This window comes from Arvicola amphibius, chromosome 10, assembly GCF_903992535.2.
Source record: "Arvicola amphibius chromosome 10, mArvAmp1.2, whole genome shotgun sequence".
In the NCBI taxonomy this organism is placed as follows: Eukaryota; Metazoa; Chordata; class Mammalia; order Rodentia; family Cricetidae; genus Arvicola; species Arvicola amphibius.
This window is the reverse complement of record NC_052056.1, coordinates 121,085,481-121,105,359: the sequence shown is the minus strand read 5'-3', so window position 1 is coordinate 121,105,359 and position 19,879 is coordinate 121,085,481. Positions and strand designations below refer to the sequence as shown.

Genomic DNA, 19,879 nt, shown 5'->3' with positions numbered 1-19,879 from the left:
AGAATTGGGGGTTGGGGGCTCTTAAGGGGCAGCCCAGGCATTGTTGGTATGAACTGATCTTCTGAGTATAGGTGGACATCTCTAACTGGGAAGCTGTTTGCTTCAGGAAAGGCTAAAGGCGCTGTGTATATGTGTTTTTAAATCTTTGATTGCTGCTGGCTCTGTGTTTACTTCTGTGTGGTCACTCCAGGTAGTCGGCATCTTGTCTGTGCAGGGCTCTGAGGATGCCAGGGTCTCTGTCCCGGGCCTGTAGTCTAGAGTCAGGGAAGACCAGCAGTTCACAGCAGCAGCTGTTGAGGGCCACACAGTTCTTTGTGGAAGGCAGTCTGGTGTCATAGATGCCACTCCGACTGAGACTTGCTTTTCGTGGCAGAGTAATGCCAGATCATCCCTACTGGTAGCACAAGTGATGAAGAAGCAGATTCCTCCATATGCATTTGAAAGGTGCATCCGTAGTTCTCACGGGTACATGGTATTAGGAGCATGAGGACTAGGGGTGACACTGCCTGTGTGGCCTGAGCCTCCTGCAGCCTCACTGCTGGGATGGAGGCAAGGTTGGGCCTTGGGCAGCTCCCCAGAAGAAACTAGTGGGAGGAAAACAGGGCAGGAGCTGCCTGGCATTTACAGCCCCCAGGACCTGAGGGACCTGAGAGGTTCTCGGGGGAGAGGATTTTGAGGTTACCACCTGTCTCTTTAAGGTGAGCTCACAACAAAACTCATTCTTCTGTGCGGAAGCTGAAAATCAATCTCTTGGGTCACACCCTGTGGGAAAAGTGCTCTGGAGTTGGTTCTTTCGCTGTAATCTCAAGACAGCTGCAGAGCTGGCCTGGCTCAACAGCAGTGCAGCTGTACTGCATGCTTGTGTGCCCACAGCATGTAGCCCTACGACCACCTGTGGGCCCTTTGCTCCCTGTGTGTGTCACACGGGCAGTTGCTTTCTTCTTGTATTCAGTAAGATATTTTATCTTTGCCCAGTGCAATGTAGGATTACTCTGTTTCTTTATGTGTTTTTAAATTGTAAGGCTTTTGAATTCTTCAGTGTATATGATTTGCATACGCATGAGCCCCTGTGTAGCCAGTGTGCTGGACAGGAAGCCAGCGGCATCCGCCTTAGAGTCTCTTTGCCTCCTCACGGTCATGAGGTCACCTGTCAGCATCCTTCAGTCGCACTGAGGGAGTCTCCCCGAGTCCCACCCCAAGCAGCACGTCTTACCCAGACAGGCTTCACTTGAGACTAATTCTGAGAGTGCCTTCCCCACCGAGAGGAATCAGGTCCAGTGCAGGCCTGCTGCTCTCTGGAGCATCTTAGCTATCACTCTGGAGCCTTGACCCAGGCTTTCCTGATCTCTGCCACAGCATTGGTCAGAGGTGTGCCAGTCTGTAGCCTGTGTGTCCAGGCCCTGTAATCCCTGGGAAGCAGATTAGAAGGTTCCCATTGCACCTGTTGCTTGCTCCAAGGCTTCGTTTTGGGGTGTCTCTGCTGCAGCCATTCACTGCTTTCCTGGTTTCAGTGTAGCAGCAGGTAGGAGGGAGCTCATCCAAATGCAGGTGAGCCTATGAGATTGCTCAAGGCAGGGGTCTGCCCATAGACCAAGCCAGGCTGTCACCATCACAAATACTCTTCTGTTGGAACACAGCCAAATCCATTCAATTCCTTCATTCCTGTGTCTGCTCTGAGTGTAGTAACAGTGTCCAGGTAAACCTGCCTGTTCTTACTTACCATGAAGACCAAGAAAGTAGCTGACCTGCATGAATTCTTCCATAACAAGCAGTTGAGTCAGAACCATGGCAGAAAGCCTCAGGCAGTCAGCGCTACCAGCTGACCAGACTAGTTCAATAAAGGAAGTGCCAAGCTGGGATGCACACTGCCTGCTGGCCTGGAAGCTGCACTCTGAGCGCTGCCAGTGTGCAGCCATTCTTCTCTCAGTTAAACTCTGATCAGTTGAATTGTCTCAAGCTTTTAACAACAGATTGCCTGGCCTGCAAAGGTTAAAATACCCTCTGACCTTAGCTGCTTTCTGTAACTGGGGTGTCTGTCCCACCCACCAGTTCCCGAATAACCACTCTGAGGCTTAATATAAAAAACTGTTTGGCCTATTAGCTCAGGCTTAGTATTAACTAGTTCTTACAACTTAAATTAACCCATTTCTTAGTTTGTATTTTACCACATGGCTTGTGACTTGTTACCTCACACCTTGCTTCTCCAGCAGCTGTTGTCGTCTCCCTGACTTACCCTTTTTCTCCCTGAATCTGTTTGGATTTCCCACCTGACTCTTTTCTGCCTGGCTATTGGCCAAATCAGCTTCTTTATTAACCAGTGGTAATAAGACATATTTACAGCATGCAGAAAGACATCCCACAGCAGGTTTCCTGACTTAAAACATGGCTGCTGTGTCAGACAGACCCTGGTTCTCTCTCTGGCTCTGACTCCATCCATGGGATAGGGACAGTAACTGAGCCTCGCTGCGCTTCAACTCCTCTTGTAAGGCAGAGCTGCGCTGGGCTTTGCGGGTGGGTGTGCTTGGGAACTTTGCACTGTGGAGTCTCGCTTGTGGGCATCCTTACCCAGTGTCAGCTGTCCCTGCTGCTGTGACCCTTAGGGTGGAAAGGCTTTTCCTGTTGGCCCGTCTCTCACACACTGCTTTAAGTGTTGTGCTTTTCCAGTGGAAAGAAAGAAATAGCAGACCAGCTGAAGTCTCCACCTGAAGCTTGGGTTTCTCTCCTTTTCCAGGCCTTACGTACCTTGATGACCTGCTGCCCAAGCTGTGGGCATTTATCTGTGAGCTGGGGCCCCATGGAGGGTTAAAGCTCTTCTTGGAATGCCTGAACAATGACACTGGAGAGTCCAAGCAGCTCCTGGCCATGCTGATGCTGTTCTGTGACTGTTCCCGGCATCTCATCACGTATGTTGATGGGGGCTGAATGCTCTGACTAGGACTCAGTGGGGCCATCAACAATGTGGGGAAGCAAGTAACCACACCCATGTGGCAGGCCATTCTAAGAACTGGCCAAGAGCTGGGCGTGGTGATGCATGCCTGTAATGGCAGCTACTTAGGAGAAATCTCTTGAGTGCAGAAATTCCAGGCCAGGCCTGGTCAACATGGCAAGAACACATAGCCCTTTGCATCTCCCACCACAAAAACAGACCGTATTCACAACGCAGGCAGCATGTGCCGGGTCTTCAGCAGTTGCTAGGTACTTCCTTTGCGGTGTCTGGAGATGTGTTCAAACCGTACCTCAGCCATTTATTCACTTGTAGGTAATTACAGGAAAACTCCAGACTCAGAGCTTCCTGAGACACCAGTTTCCTCATCTATAAATGAAGTGACTGCAGCACCCACCTCTGAGGCGTGCGTGGGGCGCCTCAGGGATTACAGGAGATAATCAGTGCTGGGTGCTTACCGCCCAGTTATGGAGCTGACCTCGCTGAGCCGCTCTTTCCTCATTGGTGGGATGGAGGTGGCGTTACCTACCACACAGAGTAACTAAGAGAAGGCATTATTTAGAACGTGGTCAGGCAGCCTGGGACATTTGCAAGAATCACATTCCCTTCTGCATTTGCTGCTGTCTGTCTTCCACTCTCTCCAAAGATCTAGAACGGACCTCAAGCAGCGCCGTATAGACTAGAAGATCTCACATCAAGAGGGTTCAGGACATGTAGCTAGCCGACTAGGTGCCCTAAAGGAAGGGGTCTGCTGACCAGGACAAGTACACTAGTGGAAGAGACAAGGCTAACCCAGCACCGAGCACATGGAGAGGGCTCCGTACATTTTCAGCTGAGCTGTGTCATGTCCATCCATCCATCCATCCATCCATCCATCCCTCCATCCATCCATCCTTTCAAACATTCACTTGCTCCCTGTTGTCACTGGTGACTAGTGGTCTCTCTCCTAGACGTGGGATCTGGTTTCACAGTGCTCCTCAGTAAGCCCCCACTGACTCAAGACTCCTTTATGGTCAGGCATAGATGAGGCATGGTGGAGAATGTGTCAGGCCTCCACGGGAAAGGCTCTGGGTAGAACTTACTGTTTTTCCTTCATTGTTGTGTCTGTCATCCTATTCTGAACAATTTCAAGTAAACAGAAGGTAGAGAAGATTAGCAAGCCCTCAAGAGCCATCCCTAGCTCATGGCTGACTTGCTTCATCTAAACACCCAGCAGCCAGCAGCTCTCCTCCCCTGGCTTTCTCTGAGGCCGATCTCAGACATCATGCCATTTTGTCTGCAAGCTGTACAGGACGTGTCTTGAAAAGCCAGTGCTTTCTTCACCTTGTTTGTTTAGTCTAGAAGACAGCTAGGTCTCATTTGTTTCTGTTTTTCAATGGAAAATTCTGAACAGTTTTCTGCCCCGTGTAGCATCCTTGATGACATTGAAGTGTATGAAGAACAAATCTCATTCAAGCTGGAAGAGCTAGTCACCATCTCCTCTTTTCTCAATTCCTTCGTGTTTAAGATGATCTGGGACGGAATCGTAGGTAAGGCGAAGGTAACCTCCATTCTTTGGTGCTACCCCAGGCAGCCAGTCTGTACCCTTAGCTGCAGGTGTCCCGGCTTTACAGGTGGTAGAGAATGCCTGTCTTTACATGGCTGGGTGCGCTCATGAGATAGTGTGGTGCAGAGGTCTCTCTGCTGGCTCCTCCAGGCTGCACACTTGGGGTTGTTACTAGTGATGATCTCTGCACTGAAATGCCCTTTACATCTATACTTTGGTTTCCATGGGGATGGAGCTTATGCCAGTTCCTGCTGTGGGCAAGTCTACAATCCAATATGTTTCTGCTAGTTCAGTCCAAAGCTCCTTAGAGAAAAGGAAGGGCCTTTGGATGGTGCATTCTTGGGATGCAGCATGGGTAACTTCCCTGAAAGATACCCAGGCCCTAGGGGCGTTTAGAACACTCCTGAGAGCCTGTGGTCCCACCGAAGTGAGTGCCAGAGCTCAGGCCTGCCATGCTGAGCACTGCCCACCAACCCTGACCCCTCCTGTCTGCTGCACAGAGAACGCCAAGGGTGAGACCTTGGAGCTGTTCCAGTCCGTCCACGGGTGGCTCATGGTGCTGTATGAGCGGGACTGCCGAAGGCGCTTTGCTCCTGAGGACCACTGGCTGCGAAAGTGAGCACGGGGTAGGGCAGGGCACGCCTGCAGCACAGGGGCCCAGCTGCTCGGCATTTGTACTTAGGGCCCTGTCCATTTGTCTGTGAAGCGCCTGTCTGGGTGTGTCACGTAGCAGTCCCTTCTCTGCCGCCAGTGTCACTCTCAGCAGCTGTCTCATCTCCCGGCTGACCCGAGTCCATCATCAACAGAATACCTGAGTAAAAACTAGCTGACCCGATTCCATCATCAACAGAATACCTGAGTAAAAACTAGCTGACCCGATTCCATCATCAACAGAATACCTGAGTAAAAACTAGCTGACCCGAGTCCATCATCAACAGAATACCTGAGTAAAAACTAGCTGACCCGATTCCATCATCAACAGAATTACCTGAGTAAAAACTAGCTGATCCGATTCCATCATCAACAGAATTACCTGAGTAAAAACTAGCTGACCCGAGTCCATCATCAACAGAATACCTGAGTAAAAACTAGCTGACCCGAGTCCATCATCAACAGAATACCTGAGTAAAAACTAGCTGACCCGATTCCATCATCAACAGAATTACCTGAGTAAAAACTAGCTGACCCGATTCCATCATCAACAGAATTATCTGAGTAAAAACTAGCTGACCCGAGTCCATCATCAACAGAATACCTGAGTAAAAACTAGCTGATCCGATTACATCATCAACAGAATTACCTGAGTAAAAACTAGCTGATCCGATTACATCATCAACAGAATTACCTGAGTAAAAACTAGCTGATCCGATTCCATCATCAACAGAATTACCTGAGTAAAAACTAGCTGATCCGATTCCATCATCAACAGAATTACCTGAGTAAAAACTAGCTGACCCGATTCCATCATCAACAGAATTACCTGAGTAAAAACTAGCTGATCCGATTCCATCATCAACAGAATACCTGAGTAAAAACTAGCTGATCCGATTCCATTATCAACAGAATTACCTGAGTAAAACTGCCTCCAGGTTTGGGGAGGTGGGCTGGGGAGCCCTGTGACAGAAACTGAACTCAAGAGCATCTCCGCGTTTCTGTCAGTGACCTGTGGAATCTCAGGAAATGGTTGCAGTTCTGACAACAGAGCAGGGCCTCGCAGACTCTGCCACGCAGGGCTCTGTGGGCCAGACAGCCTCGGCCCTAGCCACTCCCTCTGCTGTGGTGCCATCAAGACAGCCACAGACCATGCACATAGGCTTGAGTGGGTGTGGCTGTATTCCCATAAGATTTCCAAAAGTAGGTGGCAGCCACACTCGGCCATATGCCCTGCATTGCCAGCCCTGCACTAGAAGGACTTTTCTGGTCTTGGTAAGCACATCTGTCTGTCTCTCTCCTGAAGGGATCTCAAGCCTGGGGTGCTCTTCCAGGAACTTGACAAGGACCGCAGGAGGGCTCAGCTGATCCTGCAGCACATCCCCCATGTCGTTCCTCACAAGAACGTGAGTTGACTCGGTACCTTCTGTCCCCGTGTTGTTTGTGGCTCCTTGCCACTGTGATTGGAAATGTCTGTGGGTGTCACTCATCCCTCACACGCAGTGGTGGTGTCTTACTCAGGCAGCTTGTGCTAAGACAGCGTAGGTGGTTTGAAGTCAGGTAATGCGAGCTGTGTGCTGTGTAAGTCCCAGCACATGGACCTAATGGAGCCCTCAGGGGTCAAGAGATGGCTCCACACATGGTGGAAGGAAAGCATTAACTCTAACAGATTACCCTCTGACCTCCACACAGCAGCAAGGCAGGTACCCACACAAGCACATGTAATTAGTTGAATTTTTTAAAGTGAAAAATAATTTTAATTAAAAAATAAATTGTCAACAATCTCCTATTGATGCATTTTCTCATTACTTGGATTTCAGTTTAGGTTTTGCATAAGATCATTATATGAAGTTTTAGATTCACTGTGTGAGATTTAAAGTAACTTTTTAACTTAGATTTTATCTACATCTAATCAATAAGTATTTTCTAATGAAGTAGGGTATTTGGTCTGCTCTAACTCAAACAATACAAATGATATATATTCAGCTCACAGGGAAGTGAGGGGCAGAGCTTCAAGGCCTGGGATGAGAGAAAATATGAAGGATGCAGTTAGAAGTGAAGCTAGAGCCTTGTAAAGCCTGAGGCTAATCCAGAATAGAGGCCCTGCTCGGAGCTGTGCTTCCAAAAGATGGCTCTGGCCATCGTGTGGGGACTGACTAGAAGCAAGAACATTAAAACAGGCTGGCCAGAGCAGTCGAGCCAGAGGAGGAAGATGACAGAGTCCAGAAGTTACACTCACCGTCAAGAAGGGCTGAAGGTGGAAGCCAAGTCTCTGGCCTGGGAGAGCCACCCCCAGTTTAGGGAGATAGACAAAGGCAGGTCTGTAAGCAGCTACCCCTGGGTGGACACCAAGGCAGAGGGGGAAGAGCCCAGGGATTTTTCAGAGAGCACTAGGAAGAGAGCATGCAAAAGCCTTGGGAAGGGCCAGACACTATGGTAGGAGCTTCCGGGATGTGCTGGACACTGGGACAGTTTCGTGTCCCTCGAGCCCCCTTCAGAAAAGACCCCTTTTCTTTCCTCCCCCAGCAGATACATATTTAGAAAAGAGCAAAGATGAAGTGTTTGTAATTTTTGCTCTTTGGAGATACTGGGTCCTCACTGCTCTCTGGCTTTACTGTAATACTTTGGGTCACTGCTCATCTGCCTACGCAGTGGTGTGCCAGTAATGTGGCTGCTTCACAGACAGGCCTTAGGAATGAGGGACTCTCCTGGAGATTACTCAGTCACGTGTGTCCTCCCTGAGAGACCGCACACAGAGGTGCACACGCACCTCTCCTAGAAATTCCACAGCTTGGTGAAGGGAGCCATCCTGTGCTGTGTCCTCTAAGGGATGGTGCACCCCTCCTCACCTTTAACTTCCTACTGCTTGGTGATGTCTGCCCTCTGCCTTTGAACAGCCCCCAAAGTTAGCATCTCTAATCCAAGGTTGAATATCCTAAGATTTGCAATGCCTATTATCCATCTTGTGAGTCTTCCATCTTCTGTGGGGCAGGATGGTCTGAGGTAGGATAAGGCAGCTGTGAATTGGGGGCTTGAACTTTGTCCCACTGTCCTGGAGAGAGTGTTATCCTCACTCAGGTGTCTGCTGTGGTCACTGAAGCTTTCCAGTTGGATAAGGTTGCCTTGACCCTCTTTCCATCCTTCATGGAAGTCCAGATCCCACAGGCTGCCTGTGATTCTGAGAGACTGGTAGTACTCCCGCAGTCCCCTGTATCTCCAGCTTCACTTCTGGGAACAGTCGCTACCCACACGTCACAGTTGACCTGCTAGAGAGTTGGGGTCATCGCCCCATGTGCCTTAAATATTGTTTCTTAAGCTGCTGAGGAAGGGAAAGGTGGGAGTGGGTCACTGGGTCCTCTCTCTGCTCCCTCCTTCACAATCTTGGAACTCTCAGAACTTCTGATGAGATGTGGAGCATGGTCCTTTTTATTAATTCCAGGTACCTTATGGAGGGACAGTCCTTCCACTGAGTACCTACATTGTCTTGGAAGCCACTGGCAATTGCTTTTTTCTTAGAAACTGTTTTTCCTTGATGGAGGTACTATAAGGATTAAATGAAATGGAGTGTCATTATTACCGGTTTTACTTTGTTTTTTCCTTTGCCGTTTTCCCCCTCCCTACCTCCACACCTTCTCCATCCTCTTCCCCACCCTGCCCTTCTGCTTTTGTATCATACATATATGTATATATATTTAAATCCAGACTTCACGTGTGGAAGAAAACACCTTTGTCACATCTGGCAGAGTTCCCTTAGCATGATGGTCCCCACGCCTACCCATTTTCCTGCCAGTGATGTAACTGCAGTCTTTTTTAAAATATTTATTTATTTATTTATTTATTTATTTATTATGTATACAATATTCTGTCTGTGTGTGTCTGCAGACCAGAAGAGGGCAGCAGACCTCATTACAGATGGTTGTAAGCCACCATGTGGTTGCCGGAAATTGAACTCATGACCTTTGGAAGAGCAGGCAATGCTCTTAACCACTGAGCCATCTCTCCAGCCCATGGCCGCAGACTTTACCGCTGGATAGAATTTCATGTGTTGCTTGGACATCCATCTAGGCTGGTTCCGTGTGGGTGCTGAGAACCAGACTCTTAAGAGCTAGCTGCACCTTCTCTGCAGCCCCCAGCTCCCTTTTGGAAAGCAGGATTGTGGCTGGTATGCGTGCTCAGTCAGCTTACCTCCCTGGGATGCTGTGGTCCCTGCCCCTGTGGTCATATTCGGGCCTGTGTTCTCACTACGCACTGGAAGGCCTTCTGCTAGGCTCAGTGAATGTGCATGTGCTCCCAGCCACTTGAGACCAGGAGATAGAGGCCAACCTGAATCTCTTGCTAAGATACAGGTGCTTGTCAGAGCCCTAGGGCTGAGAAGACAGGTTCTCTCTGAACGGTGACTGAGAACCTGCTGTGTGGCAGGTCTGAGGACACAGGAAGCAGACAGGAAGGCCAAGCATCTTTATACTGCAGGTTCATTTTTTATATCTAACAGTCAGAACATTTGTCTTCAAATGGTTTTTGTGTCTGAAATCATAATATTGATTTCCTCTAGACCAGGCGCATCTGTCAAAAGCAGCCTGTGTATCTGGCGGTGCCCCTGGGCTTCTGAGATGTCTATTGACCATATGAGAGTGGTTTCTATGGCACTGGTTCTTGCTAGACTCCAGCTGTGGCCAGGCACTTCCTTCTGAAAGACTACTGTCTTGGTGCCAGTTTAGCTGATTCCCAGAGGTGTTTTGGGGAGTGTGCACTGTTCTCACAGGACACCTCTGAACCATAGCACACTGGGCGTCCTGTTCTCATCTCAGTTGACTTGAGTGTTGGCCATTTTGTATAAGGGATTTTGTTTTGTTTCGGTTTTGACATCAGTTGTTGACCCGGTTTCTGGTGCCACCTTTGCTCACTTCAGAGAGTTCTCCTGTTCCGAAATATGGTTACCAAGGAGAAAGAGAAGCTGGGGCTTGTGGAAACCAGCTCTGCCTCCCCTCACGTCACACACATCACTATCCGCAGGTCCCGGATGTTGGAGGTGAGTGACCACTCGGTGAAGAGCGCTCTGTGGGGTGGATCTAGTGGGTGGCTGCTGCTTCCAGACCCTCTTGTCACTCCGTGGTATAAAAACTCAGAGCGAGACTCTTAGAGCCGGAAGGGTTGTTTAGCCAATCAGCTGGGCAGGGTAGCCACTCAGTCTAGCAAGTCCTCGGTGCTGGGGTCTTCAGTGTCTTCCTGGGCCCTGTGAGGGCCCTAGGTGTAGTGCCTGCACTATGGGACAGTACACAAACCAGGAACTAAGCTGGAGACTTAAAAACACACGCACACAGACAGAGACACGGGGACATGGGTCATCCTTGATACAAGAATGCCAAGTTTATTACGCTCCAGGGAAAGTTATATAGGTATCTTTAACTGATAGCCACATACCAGCTCTCGGGATCTTTCAGCTGCAGGCCTCACCAGAACCCACTCCCTTGGCATCAGGGTCTCGTGCTCAGAGCAGCTGCAGGCACAGGTAAACAAGTTGTTTTGTTCGGTTCACTCCAGCAGGCAAAGGGTCTGAGGCAGACAAAGAAAGTCAAGGGGCCAGGGGCCTGCAGCCCCCGACAGCTACCCCTTTTCTATTAGACCAGGCCTGTCTTGGGTTGCAGAAGCACATATTCACATCTTACTGATTATAAAGAACACTTGCCTCAGCACGCAAGGCCTCTGTCTTAGGTTGACTGTGACAGGCTCCTGTCTTACCTGTCTCTGGCTCACTGGTCTTTCTGTAGGCTGCTCTTGGAGGAAGCTCACTTTCTTGGGCAAATAGTGATATTACATCACTGCTGCTGATGCCTGTTGTAGAGGCAGCGCAAGAGAAGCCCTCTGGCTACAGGAGATCCTAACTGTCCAGCAAGCCTAGGCCGCATGCGAGTGCCTGGACTGGCATGGACGTGGCACAAATATAATGAAAGGGAGCAGCCAACCGCGTGCTCCAACTGTTCTTATAAAAGGACCCCTATAGCTCAAACTGAAAAATGCCCTGTTGAAAATATCGGGAATTCTGGACCTCCAAAGCAGTGGCAACCTGTCTGGCGAGGGGATCAACAGTTGTCTGACTGGTAGCAATTTCGGTTGTCTCAGAGGCCACAGTGGTGACAATAGCAGCCACCACAGCCTTGGCTGTTCTGTAGCCCAATCAATGGAAAGGAACTACGGCCACACGGGACTATCAGCACCAGCAGATTCCTGACCAGGGCCCATGAGCAGCCGATGCTTGAGTATGTGATTCAAACATTAGAAAATTTAATATGTATAGAACTGCAGTGATGAGACGAGCAGGCCTGCTTTTCATCCCACCCGGCTCCCGCATGGCTAGCTTTACACCCGAAATAACAACACACAAATTGTATTCATTTAAACACTGCCTGGCCCATTAGTTTCAGCCTCTTATTGGCTAATTCTCATATCTTGCTTTAACCCATTTCTAATAATCTGTGTAGCACCACGAGGTGGTGTCTTACCGGGAAGGATTCAGCATGTCTGACCTGGTGGCTGGCTTCATGGGGACTGTCTCAGAGAGGTGAAGCATGGCATCTGCTTGAAGCATCTGCCTCACTGCCTTCTTCCCAGCATTCTGTTGTCTACTCCACCTACCTAAGGGCTGGCCTATCAAATGGGCCAAGGCAGTTTCTTTATTAACCAATGAAATCAACACAAACAGAAGACCCTCCCACATCATAGTACATTAGAAGGGATAGCCCAGGGAGTACTATACTCTCCCTTTGTTTAATGACTATAGTCTTTGAGAGTTCGCTGAGCCCATTCTACAATAGCCTGTCCCTGGGGATTGTAAGGAATTCCTGTCTTATGAAGGATATCATAATTGAAAGCCTTTACTGAAATAAGCTGATCCATTGTCCGTTTTAATCAATTTTGGGGCCCCATGTAGGCAAAAGCTTGGAGCCAATGGCTTTTTACATCCTTCACTTTTTCCCGAGTGGGCGGAGGCAAAGAGCATGCCTGAGTAAGAATCCACAGAAACATGTACAAATCCCAATTTGCCAAAAGATGCCACATGAGTAACATCCATCTGCCAGATATGCTTGTGCAAAAGACCCCGAGGATTACCTCCTATGAGGAACAGGAGCAAGTTCTGCACACAAAGGACTTGCTTTGACAATCTTCAGAGCTTGTTCCTTAGAAATTTTATACTTATATAAAATTTATATAAATTATATATTTATAAAGAAGTAACATTAAAATGGAATTTATCATGAGCCCACTGGGCAGAGGCCAAGGAATCCTGGGGCAGAGAGATTAAGAGAGCACGGGTTACTTGATCAACCTAAGAGGACCAGGTAAGCCAGAATGTGCCCAAAGGTGGCCAGTATAAATCTTATGATATCTTTTCTACAAAAGTAATTGAATGTTAGTCAACAATTCATGAACTGCAGAGGTACTGGCTATATTTCCCTCTGTTTCCAAAGGGGAGAAGAACCTTAGAAACATATATCCTACTGATAGGCTAACGTATGTTGCACAGGTTCAGTGGCCAGAACTGCCCCCATAGTTTGCAAAAAATCTCTTCCCCACGAATTGAGGGGAAGGTGTTCCAGGACAAATGGTCTAAAAATGCCCTTATAACCTTCCTATTGGGTACTGCACTCTGGAGAACTGGCCATTCCTACCCCCTGTAATGCTGTAGAGGCCGGTTGTAGAGGCCAGGCCATGGGCCAGTGATTTTTAGTGATCACAGAAGAATCAGTCCCTGTATCCCGAAGACCTTTGAACTTTTTCCAATTAATTGTTAATGTAAGTGTGGGACGGTTTTCTAAACCAGAAACCCAAAAAGTTCCAGAGAGTTCTGTGGAGCCAGACCCCTTCCTTCCCTCGTTCTTGTTTTAGGAGTGGATTAGTAGAGCGAAGCATGGGCAAAAGCACTAGTCGAGCTCTTCTTGCTCCTTGAGGGGTGACAAGGATCCCACCCCAGCTTCAGTCATGATTTTAATTTTTCTAGTATAATCATAGTCTATAATTCCTGGTAAAATTTTAATCCCTTTAAGTGCTGAACTACTTTTTCCCAGGACTATTCCTATCAACCCCTCTGGCATAGGTCTAAATACTCCAGTCCCCAACGCCTACACACCCATTTGTGGGGTCAGTACTGCCCGGGCAGAGACACAGAGGTCCAGTCCGGCACTTCCTAGGGTGCCTCGGACAAGGTCATGGACAATGAGGTGTTTCTTTGAGGAATGAATCTGATAGGAGCAGCTGGTCCACTCATTGCCCTGTATACTTGCATTTTGGGGGTCCAGGGCCCCTCCTCCTGTTTCCCTACACGGGAAGAAGATTTCCTTGAATGTCAGTTCTAACACGGCACTCATTAGCCCAATGAGCCCCCTCTGACATTTCGTGCAAACATCTGGATTTCCCCTGGGCTGACTACCCTCCCCTCTACCTGCAGGGCAATTCCTTCTAAAATGTCCTGATTGCCTGCATTGAAAACAAGTCTTTGGTCTAGCTCCACCTCGGCTCCCCCTAAGAGCAAGCAAAAATATTTCCATGGGAAATTCTTCTGGCCTTCATTCTTTCAAAGCTTTTTGAAGGTCAGCTTTTACCTGCTCCCAATCAGTAATATTACCCTCCTGCCTGTGAAAACAAGGGACTAAGTTCTAAAACTGTCTTAATAAACTCTTGGGCTGGCTCAGTTTTAATAGCAGTGCCCTGCTTCTCTAAAAGAACCACCAATTGACCGATGAATACCTGAACAGAATTACTGGCACCCATCTTCAGTCCACCCTCACCATCAATCTCTTACAAGCTTGCTGGCCAACCTTCCAAGGGCGATCTCCCAACGTCTCCCCAATTCCCGATCTCGCTGGGGGTCTCCACCTGTAGCTACTGCACTACGGGATGGTACACGAGCTGGGAGCTAGGCTGGAGATTTAAAAACATACAAACACAGACAGACAGAGACATGGGGACACGGGTCATCCTTGATATGAGAATGCCAAGTTTTTTGTGCGTCAGGGAAGCTTGTATCGGGATCTTTCAGCTGCAGGCCTCACCAGAAACCACTCCCCTGCCATCAGGATGTCATGAGGGTCTCGTGCTCAGGGCAGCTTCAGGCACAGGGAAACAAGTTGTTTACTCCGTTCGCTCCAGCAGGCAAAGGGTCTGAGGCAGGCAAAGAAAGTCAAGGGGCCAGGGGCCTGCAGCCCCCAACACCTAGGGAAACACAGACTCCTAATACCTCTGTGAGACAAGGACACAAGCTCATGCAGTGACTGCCCTGCCTCTCCCGGATCTGTGCTGTCGCCATGGTTCTGGCCAGCATGTCCCCAGGCTCACTTTGAGGCTGTACTCTGTCTGAACCACGCAGATACTCATTGCAGAGCTCAAGGGCCTCTGTAGATAAAACGAGATTCAAGTAAGCCACCCTGTCCGGGTTACCACTCTGTGGCCTCACAAGGCAGAAGCGGGTGCCCTGTCCTAAGCTCTTTGCCTCTGTGTCACATTTTCACGGTGTCTCGATGTGTATGAGGTGAGCAGAAAGGAGTGTGGAAGCGTGCTGTGAAGACATGTCCTCTGGGAAGCAGAAACTAGATCTCACCCTGGCTGTATCATGAAGGCCTTGCTGAGGGCCTAGGATGTGTGTGCATACCCATAGGCTGATTATGCACAGCCTTGCTGTGTCTGCCAACAGTGCAATCTTCCTTTTTCTTTTTTTTTTTTTTTTTTTGGTTGTTTTTTGTTTTTGTTTTTTCGAGACAGGGTTTCCTCTGTGTCACAACCCTGACTGTCTCGGAACTTGCCCTGGAGATTCACTTGTCACATTGTTCCTCAGACCTTTCGTCACACTCTGTCCACACTGTCGTTTGTGTGTCCTGCCTGTGCGTGGCGGCCGCGTCACCAGCCACCTGCATGTGCTGTGGCACAGCGGCCCCTCTCGGTCAGCATGTGTTTGCCATTGCTTGCTGGATAACTTATTTAGCTCCCAGTACTTTCGGTTTTCAGGAGCAGTTTAAAAAGTAGCATGTACAGCAGTTGATATCTTTACCTTCTTAAAGGTACGGATGTAGAGGGTGTGACTTAGTGGTAGAGCACCCGCCTGGCATTCGCAAGACCCTAAGTACCATCCCCAGCACTGACCAAAAGTAGAAATAAGGTCAGGTACAAGCAGGGTTGGCTGGGTGTGCCTCCTCAGTGAATGTTTGAACAAGAAGTCCCCTCCGCCACTCCCACTGCTCCAGCCCGGTGCTCTAGGACGTGGCCGTCTGCCAGCCTTCACTAGGCAGTGGGCAGCTGTTCACTGATGTCAGCTAACATCAGGCTTTGGTGTTGGGGAAATGGGTGAGCAAGAGGGTGGCTGTCACTCCAAAGATATACATATGCTCCATGTCTTCCAACCTGCCATGTGGACTTGTGAGTTGGGTTTTTTTTTTTTTTTTTTGTTTTTTTTTTTTCTAATCTCAATCGTTGGTTTTACCAGTAAACACTCAGGAGCCAGATGCTGGGTAAAAAACCAACTAGCTCAGAGGCAGGGGAGCACCCAGCTGACCTTCCTCCTCATCTAGCATCCTGAAAAACTTCCTTTCTCCTTTCCATCTCAAACAAAAAACCTCAAATTAAATGTCCCTCCCTCTGTTTCCTGTGTGGCTCTCTCAGTCCTCCTGACTCCCTCTTGCTCTCCATGGGTTTTTCCTGCCATCTGGTTGCTCACTCCACCTCTTGACCTATGGTTGCCTTTATCTAATTCTGTTTATAATAAACAGAAAGCTCTTGTATTAAAGTTGTGCGCTAGGACTCAGCCACACCACAACTAGAAACAGGTTTTCCCAGTAAATAATGCAATCTCGAGGTCCACTGTGTGATCAGATATCCTGCAGCACTGAGTTCCAGAGGGCGTAGAAGATCCCCAAATCCAGGGCCTTATGTAAAGCTTCAGGTCTGTCACATTGTGAACTAAGCCAGTAGCCGCTGCTTTGACTCCTGTGTTAAAAAGTCTCTAGCAGTTTCCTCATCAGAACTGTCTCTGGGGTCTCAGTCCCCCCCATCAGGTATGACCAGCACCCACCTTCTGGAAAAACTGGGAGATGTGGACTGTGGTGTGTGTTGGGAGTGGGGCTCCTTGGCTCCTCCCTCAAGTACCACTGCTGAAGGCACGGTCACCTAGCACCAACTCCGCAGGGATAAATCACCCCTCGGGGGTGTCACAGGAGACAGTCTCTAACTTAGGCAAAGCCCGTGTTCCTCTTTGTGTTCCACGAAAGCATACTGTGTTGTGAACCTGAATTATAATGTGAGAGGGTCCTTTATTCCAGGATCCCAGTTCTCACGAGGCTGGGCTGTGAGTGCCTAGTCTTTGGCTTGCTATGGACACCTCCCTGCCTTGGATGTGAGGCCACACTTGTAGTGGATTTCATCATCCTGCACAAATACTCCTTCAGGTGAACTAGTCTTTTGTTGAGTTACTCAGGACTGGGGGAAGCTCAGACATGCCCTTGTCCTGTCAGGCAGATCTGAGACCACATGAATCCAGCACGCTCTGGTAGCCAGACCTCACCATCCTCCACTTCAGTGTGTTGGGAAGCCTGAGAGGATGCTGACTCTGTCCTGGGGAGCATGTGTGTGAGCCTCACATAACTACAGCAGGGCCCACGGAGCAGGGGTGTGCACCCACAGGGCAGGGGTGTGTCTGAGGAGGTTGGTGTGGCTAGGATCAAGCAGGAATGAGTCTGCGTCTAGCAGGTCGTCCTTGAGCCCCGCCACATGCAGGCTAAGAATATCGTACGTACCATCACATTAAATCCCCACAATGCCACATGCCTGCTGCCAGGACTTAGAACAGACCAGAGAAGTTCTCAGATCCCAGGAGCATGCTAGAGCCTCCACCCGTCCTCTGGGTCGGTCATGCTCAGGTGCCGGTTCACGGTGCTTTTAGTGCCGTCGCAGTGGAACAACTCGGTCTCCTGTTTCATCTTGGCTGTTCTTGGGATGGGTGGTTTTGTTTGCTTTCCAGTAGGGTCTCTGTAACTCAGTCTGGTCTCGGACTCACAGTGATTCTGCCTCGGCCTCCTGAGTGCTTGTGCTTACCTGTCACGTGTGCTTGCCCGCAGCTGGCTTCCTGTTTCCACAGGTGGCCTGGGGATAATGAAGGTCATTCTTCCTTGGCTCGCCAACCTAAGAGTGCCTCTGACAAGACACAGAGACGCCATAGGAGGGACTTGTGCATCACTAAGCATGACAGGAAGGTAGCAAGGGTACCCCAAAATAGGGCTCATGTGCTACCAGGTTGTTCCTTGTCTTTGTGTCAAAGGCAGTCAGGACAGCCCGTGAATGGATGAGTAGATGCCATGGATGTGGTCTGTCATGTCAGCTGAGTGTGGCTGCACTGCTCCAGGATAAGAACCTCAGCACCCAGACACTAGGACACGCTTAGTGACAGTCAGGTGCAAGGAAAACCTCTGCAGACGAGAACCCAGAGGCGTCTGCCTTGGCTAGGTCGCTGTTGCTGTGATCAAACCATGACCAAAAGCAACTTCAGGAGGAAAGGCTTTATTTGGCTTACATATCCTGGATTATAGTCCATTAAGGAAAGGCAGGGCAGGAACTGAACTTGGGCAAGAACCTGGAGGCAGCAGCTGATGCAGAGGCTGCAGGAGGAGAGCTGCTTACTGCCCATGTCCTGCTCAGCCTGCTGTCTTAGAGCTCCCAGAACCACCAGCCCAAGAATGGCACCACCCAACACGAGCTAAGGAAATAGCCTACGGGCTTGCCTACAGCCAGCCCTTATGGAAATAATTTCTCAGATGAGTTCCCTCCTCAGATGACAATAGCTTTTATCAGGATGACAGGAAACTAGGCAGCACATGTGTTTCAGTAGACTGGGAGCGTGTGTGTGGCACTCTGGATAGGAGACGTGCCCTCATTGTCTGTATTTCCTGTTCTTAGCTTCGAGCCGTGGCTCACACCCAGGGCCTAGCATGCGCTAAGCTCTCTGTACCGGGCACTCTAGCAGAGCCACAGCCCACAAATGGCTGTGTTTCAAGGGAGCGGCCCACATTCCAGCAAAGCTGAGACCCCTCCAGCGCTGCTCCCCACTGTTCCTACCCTCTACAGACCCAGTGTCACTGCTGCACCGGGGCTTTGGGTCCCGCCTTGTCCACCGCCACCGTATTTCTGCTGCTGTGGGGCTTTCTGGTACAAAAAGCCGGCCCAATTGCTCTGACTTATCTGGCTCCCTCCCCACAGTTGCCTTCAGCACCAGGACCTGGGTTTTCGTTTACTCTGTCTTGTAAGCCTGACTCTTACATGAGCTAAAAGATACTCTGACCATTAAAGAAGGGAGAGCGCACCATCTTGTTCCAGCTTCCTCCACCTTTGGTGGCCAGCCCTAGCACAGCTCTTTCTAATTGACCCCATCTGACTCTCTCTGTCCTCACGGCGGCAGTCTCAGTCCTCGTGCCAAGGAGTGAGAAGCCATATCCATCAAATGAGTCCTCCTGTGGGCCGGTGTCCTGACTTGAATGATTAAACTCCGGGGTTTGCGAAAGCAGCGCTCCTCACAGTTGAAATTCTGTCTTGGAAGGATGGCTACGAGCAGCTCCGGCAGCTTTCCCAGCATGCCATGAAGGGTGTGATCCGAGTGAAGTTTGTCAATGACCTTGGGGTGGATGAAGCCGGCATCGACCAGGATGGAGTCTTTAAGGAGTTTTTGGAGGAGATCATCAAGAGGGTATTTGATCCAGCACTCAATCTGTTCAAGGTGGGCAAGGGGGCACCCGTGGGGCTGGCAGCAGTCAGACACAGAGAACCCATGTGGAGTAAGGTGGCGCCTTAACTCCCTCCTCTCCTGTTCTTTCTCCTGACAGACAACCAGTGGAGATGAGAGGCTGTACCCCTCACCCACATCCTACATCCACGAGAATTACCTGCAGCTCTTCGAGTTTGTGGGGAAGATGCTGGGAAAGGCTGTATATGAGGTAGACCCTCAGAGGGGCATGCGGCAGACTGGAGTGATGCCCGGGAACTGGGCATGGTGGCGCACCCTGTAATCCCAGCACTCAGGAGGCAGAGGCGGGAATCTCTGCGTGGTCTATAGAGCGAGTTCCAGGACAGCCAGGGCTACACAGAGAGACCCTGTCTGGAAAGCCACGCAGTGACACGTGAGAGGCGGCATGCGAGTCGTCTGTTTTGTGGGTGGAGCCAGAGCTTCACATGCTTGCTCAGCAGTTTCTGCCGCTGACACCCCAGCCCAGTGCTGGAATCTGGCATCTGAGTGGCAACTTCAGAACAAAACAGAAGTTCCTGGGAGTCAGCAAACGAGAGCAGAAAGATAGGTGTAGCCAGCAATGCAGTGGGCACCTTCCTCCTATGAGCCTGTTACTTCTTTGGTAAAGTGGGCATAGGAAAAGCTGCATGATTGAGTTGTCCTCCATGGTGAGGGCCATACCTGGCACTAGGTCCACATCTCAGGACTGTTGTTGGCTTCTGCTCCTTCAGCTCGCAGGGTCAAGATAGTGGGGGCTTCCTTGGGCATCAGGGGAGTCCCTCACAACTCCTGATATCCGTCCATGGACACTCAGGTTATATAAGCTGCTGAGCTGAGGCCTCTTCCCTGCACTACATGGGTCCAGGGTCTGTGCCCAAGACCATTGCTCTCCAGATCCCTAGGTCGTTTCTTAGATGGCAGGAGGTACAGCTCCAGACTGATATGTAGACACCACTGGTGGCCTCAGGCTGCACCTGCAGCCCAA

General features: G+C 49.8%; 1 protein-coding gene across 2 annotated transcripts in view; it reads left to right on the top strand.

Annotated features, from left to right (window-relative positions):
* Positions 1-19,879, top strand: part of Ube3b (ubiquitin protein ligase E3B) — a 52,839-nt gene that overhangs the window by 23,197 nt on the left and 9,763 nt on the right. For both annotated transcript variants that reach the window (XM_038344778.1, XM_038344777.1), the window contains exons 15-21: positions 2,732-2,903; positions 4,355-4,473; positions 4,991-5,105; positions 6,448-6,547; positions 10,051-10,170; positions 18,712-18,888; positions 18,995-19,105. In XM_038344778.1, coding sequence (XP_038200706.1) covers positions 2,732-2,903; positions 4,355-4,473; positions 4,991-5,105; positions 6,448-6,547; positions 10,051-10,170; positions 18,712-18,888; positions 18,995-19,105 — 914 coding nt within the window. The remainder of the gene's footprint in view (positions 1-2,731; positions 2,904-4,354; positions 4,474-4,990; positions 5,106-6,447; positions 6,548-10,050; positions 10,171-18,711; positions 18,889-18,994; positions 19,106-19,879) is intronic.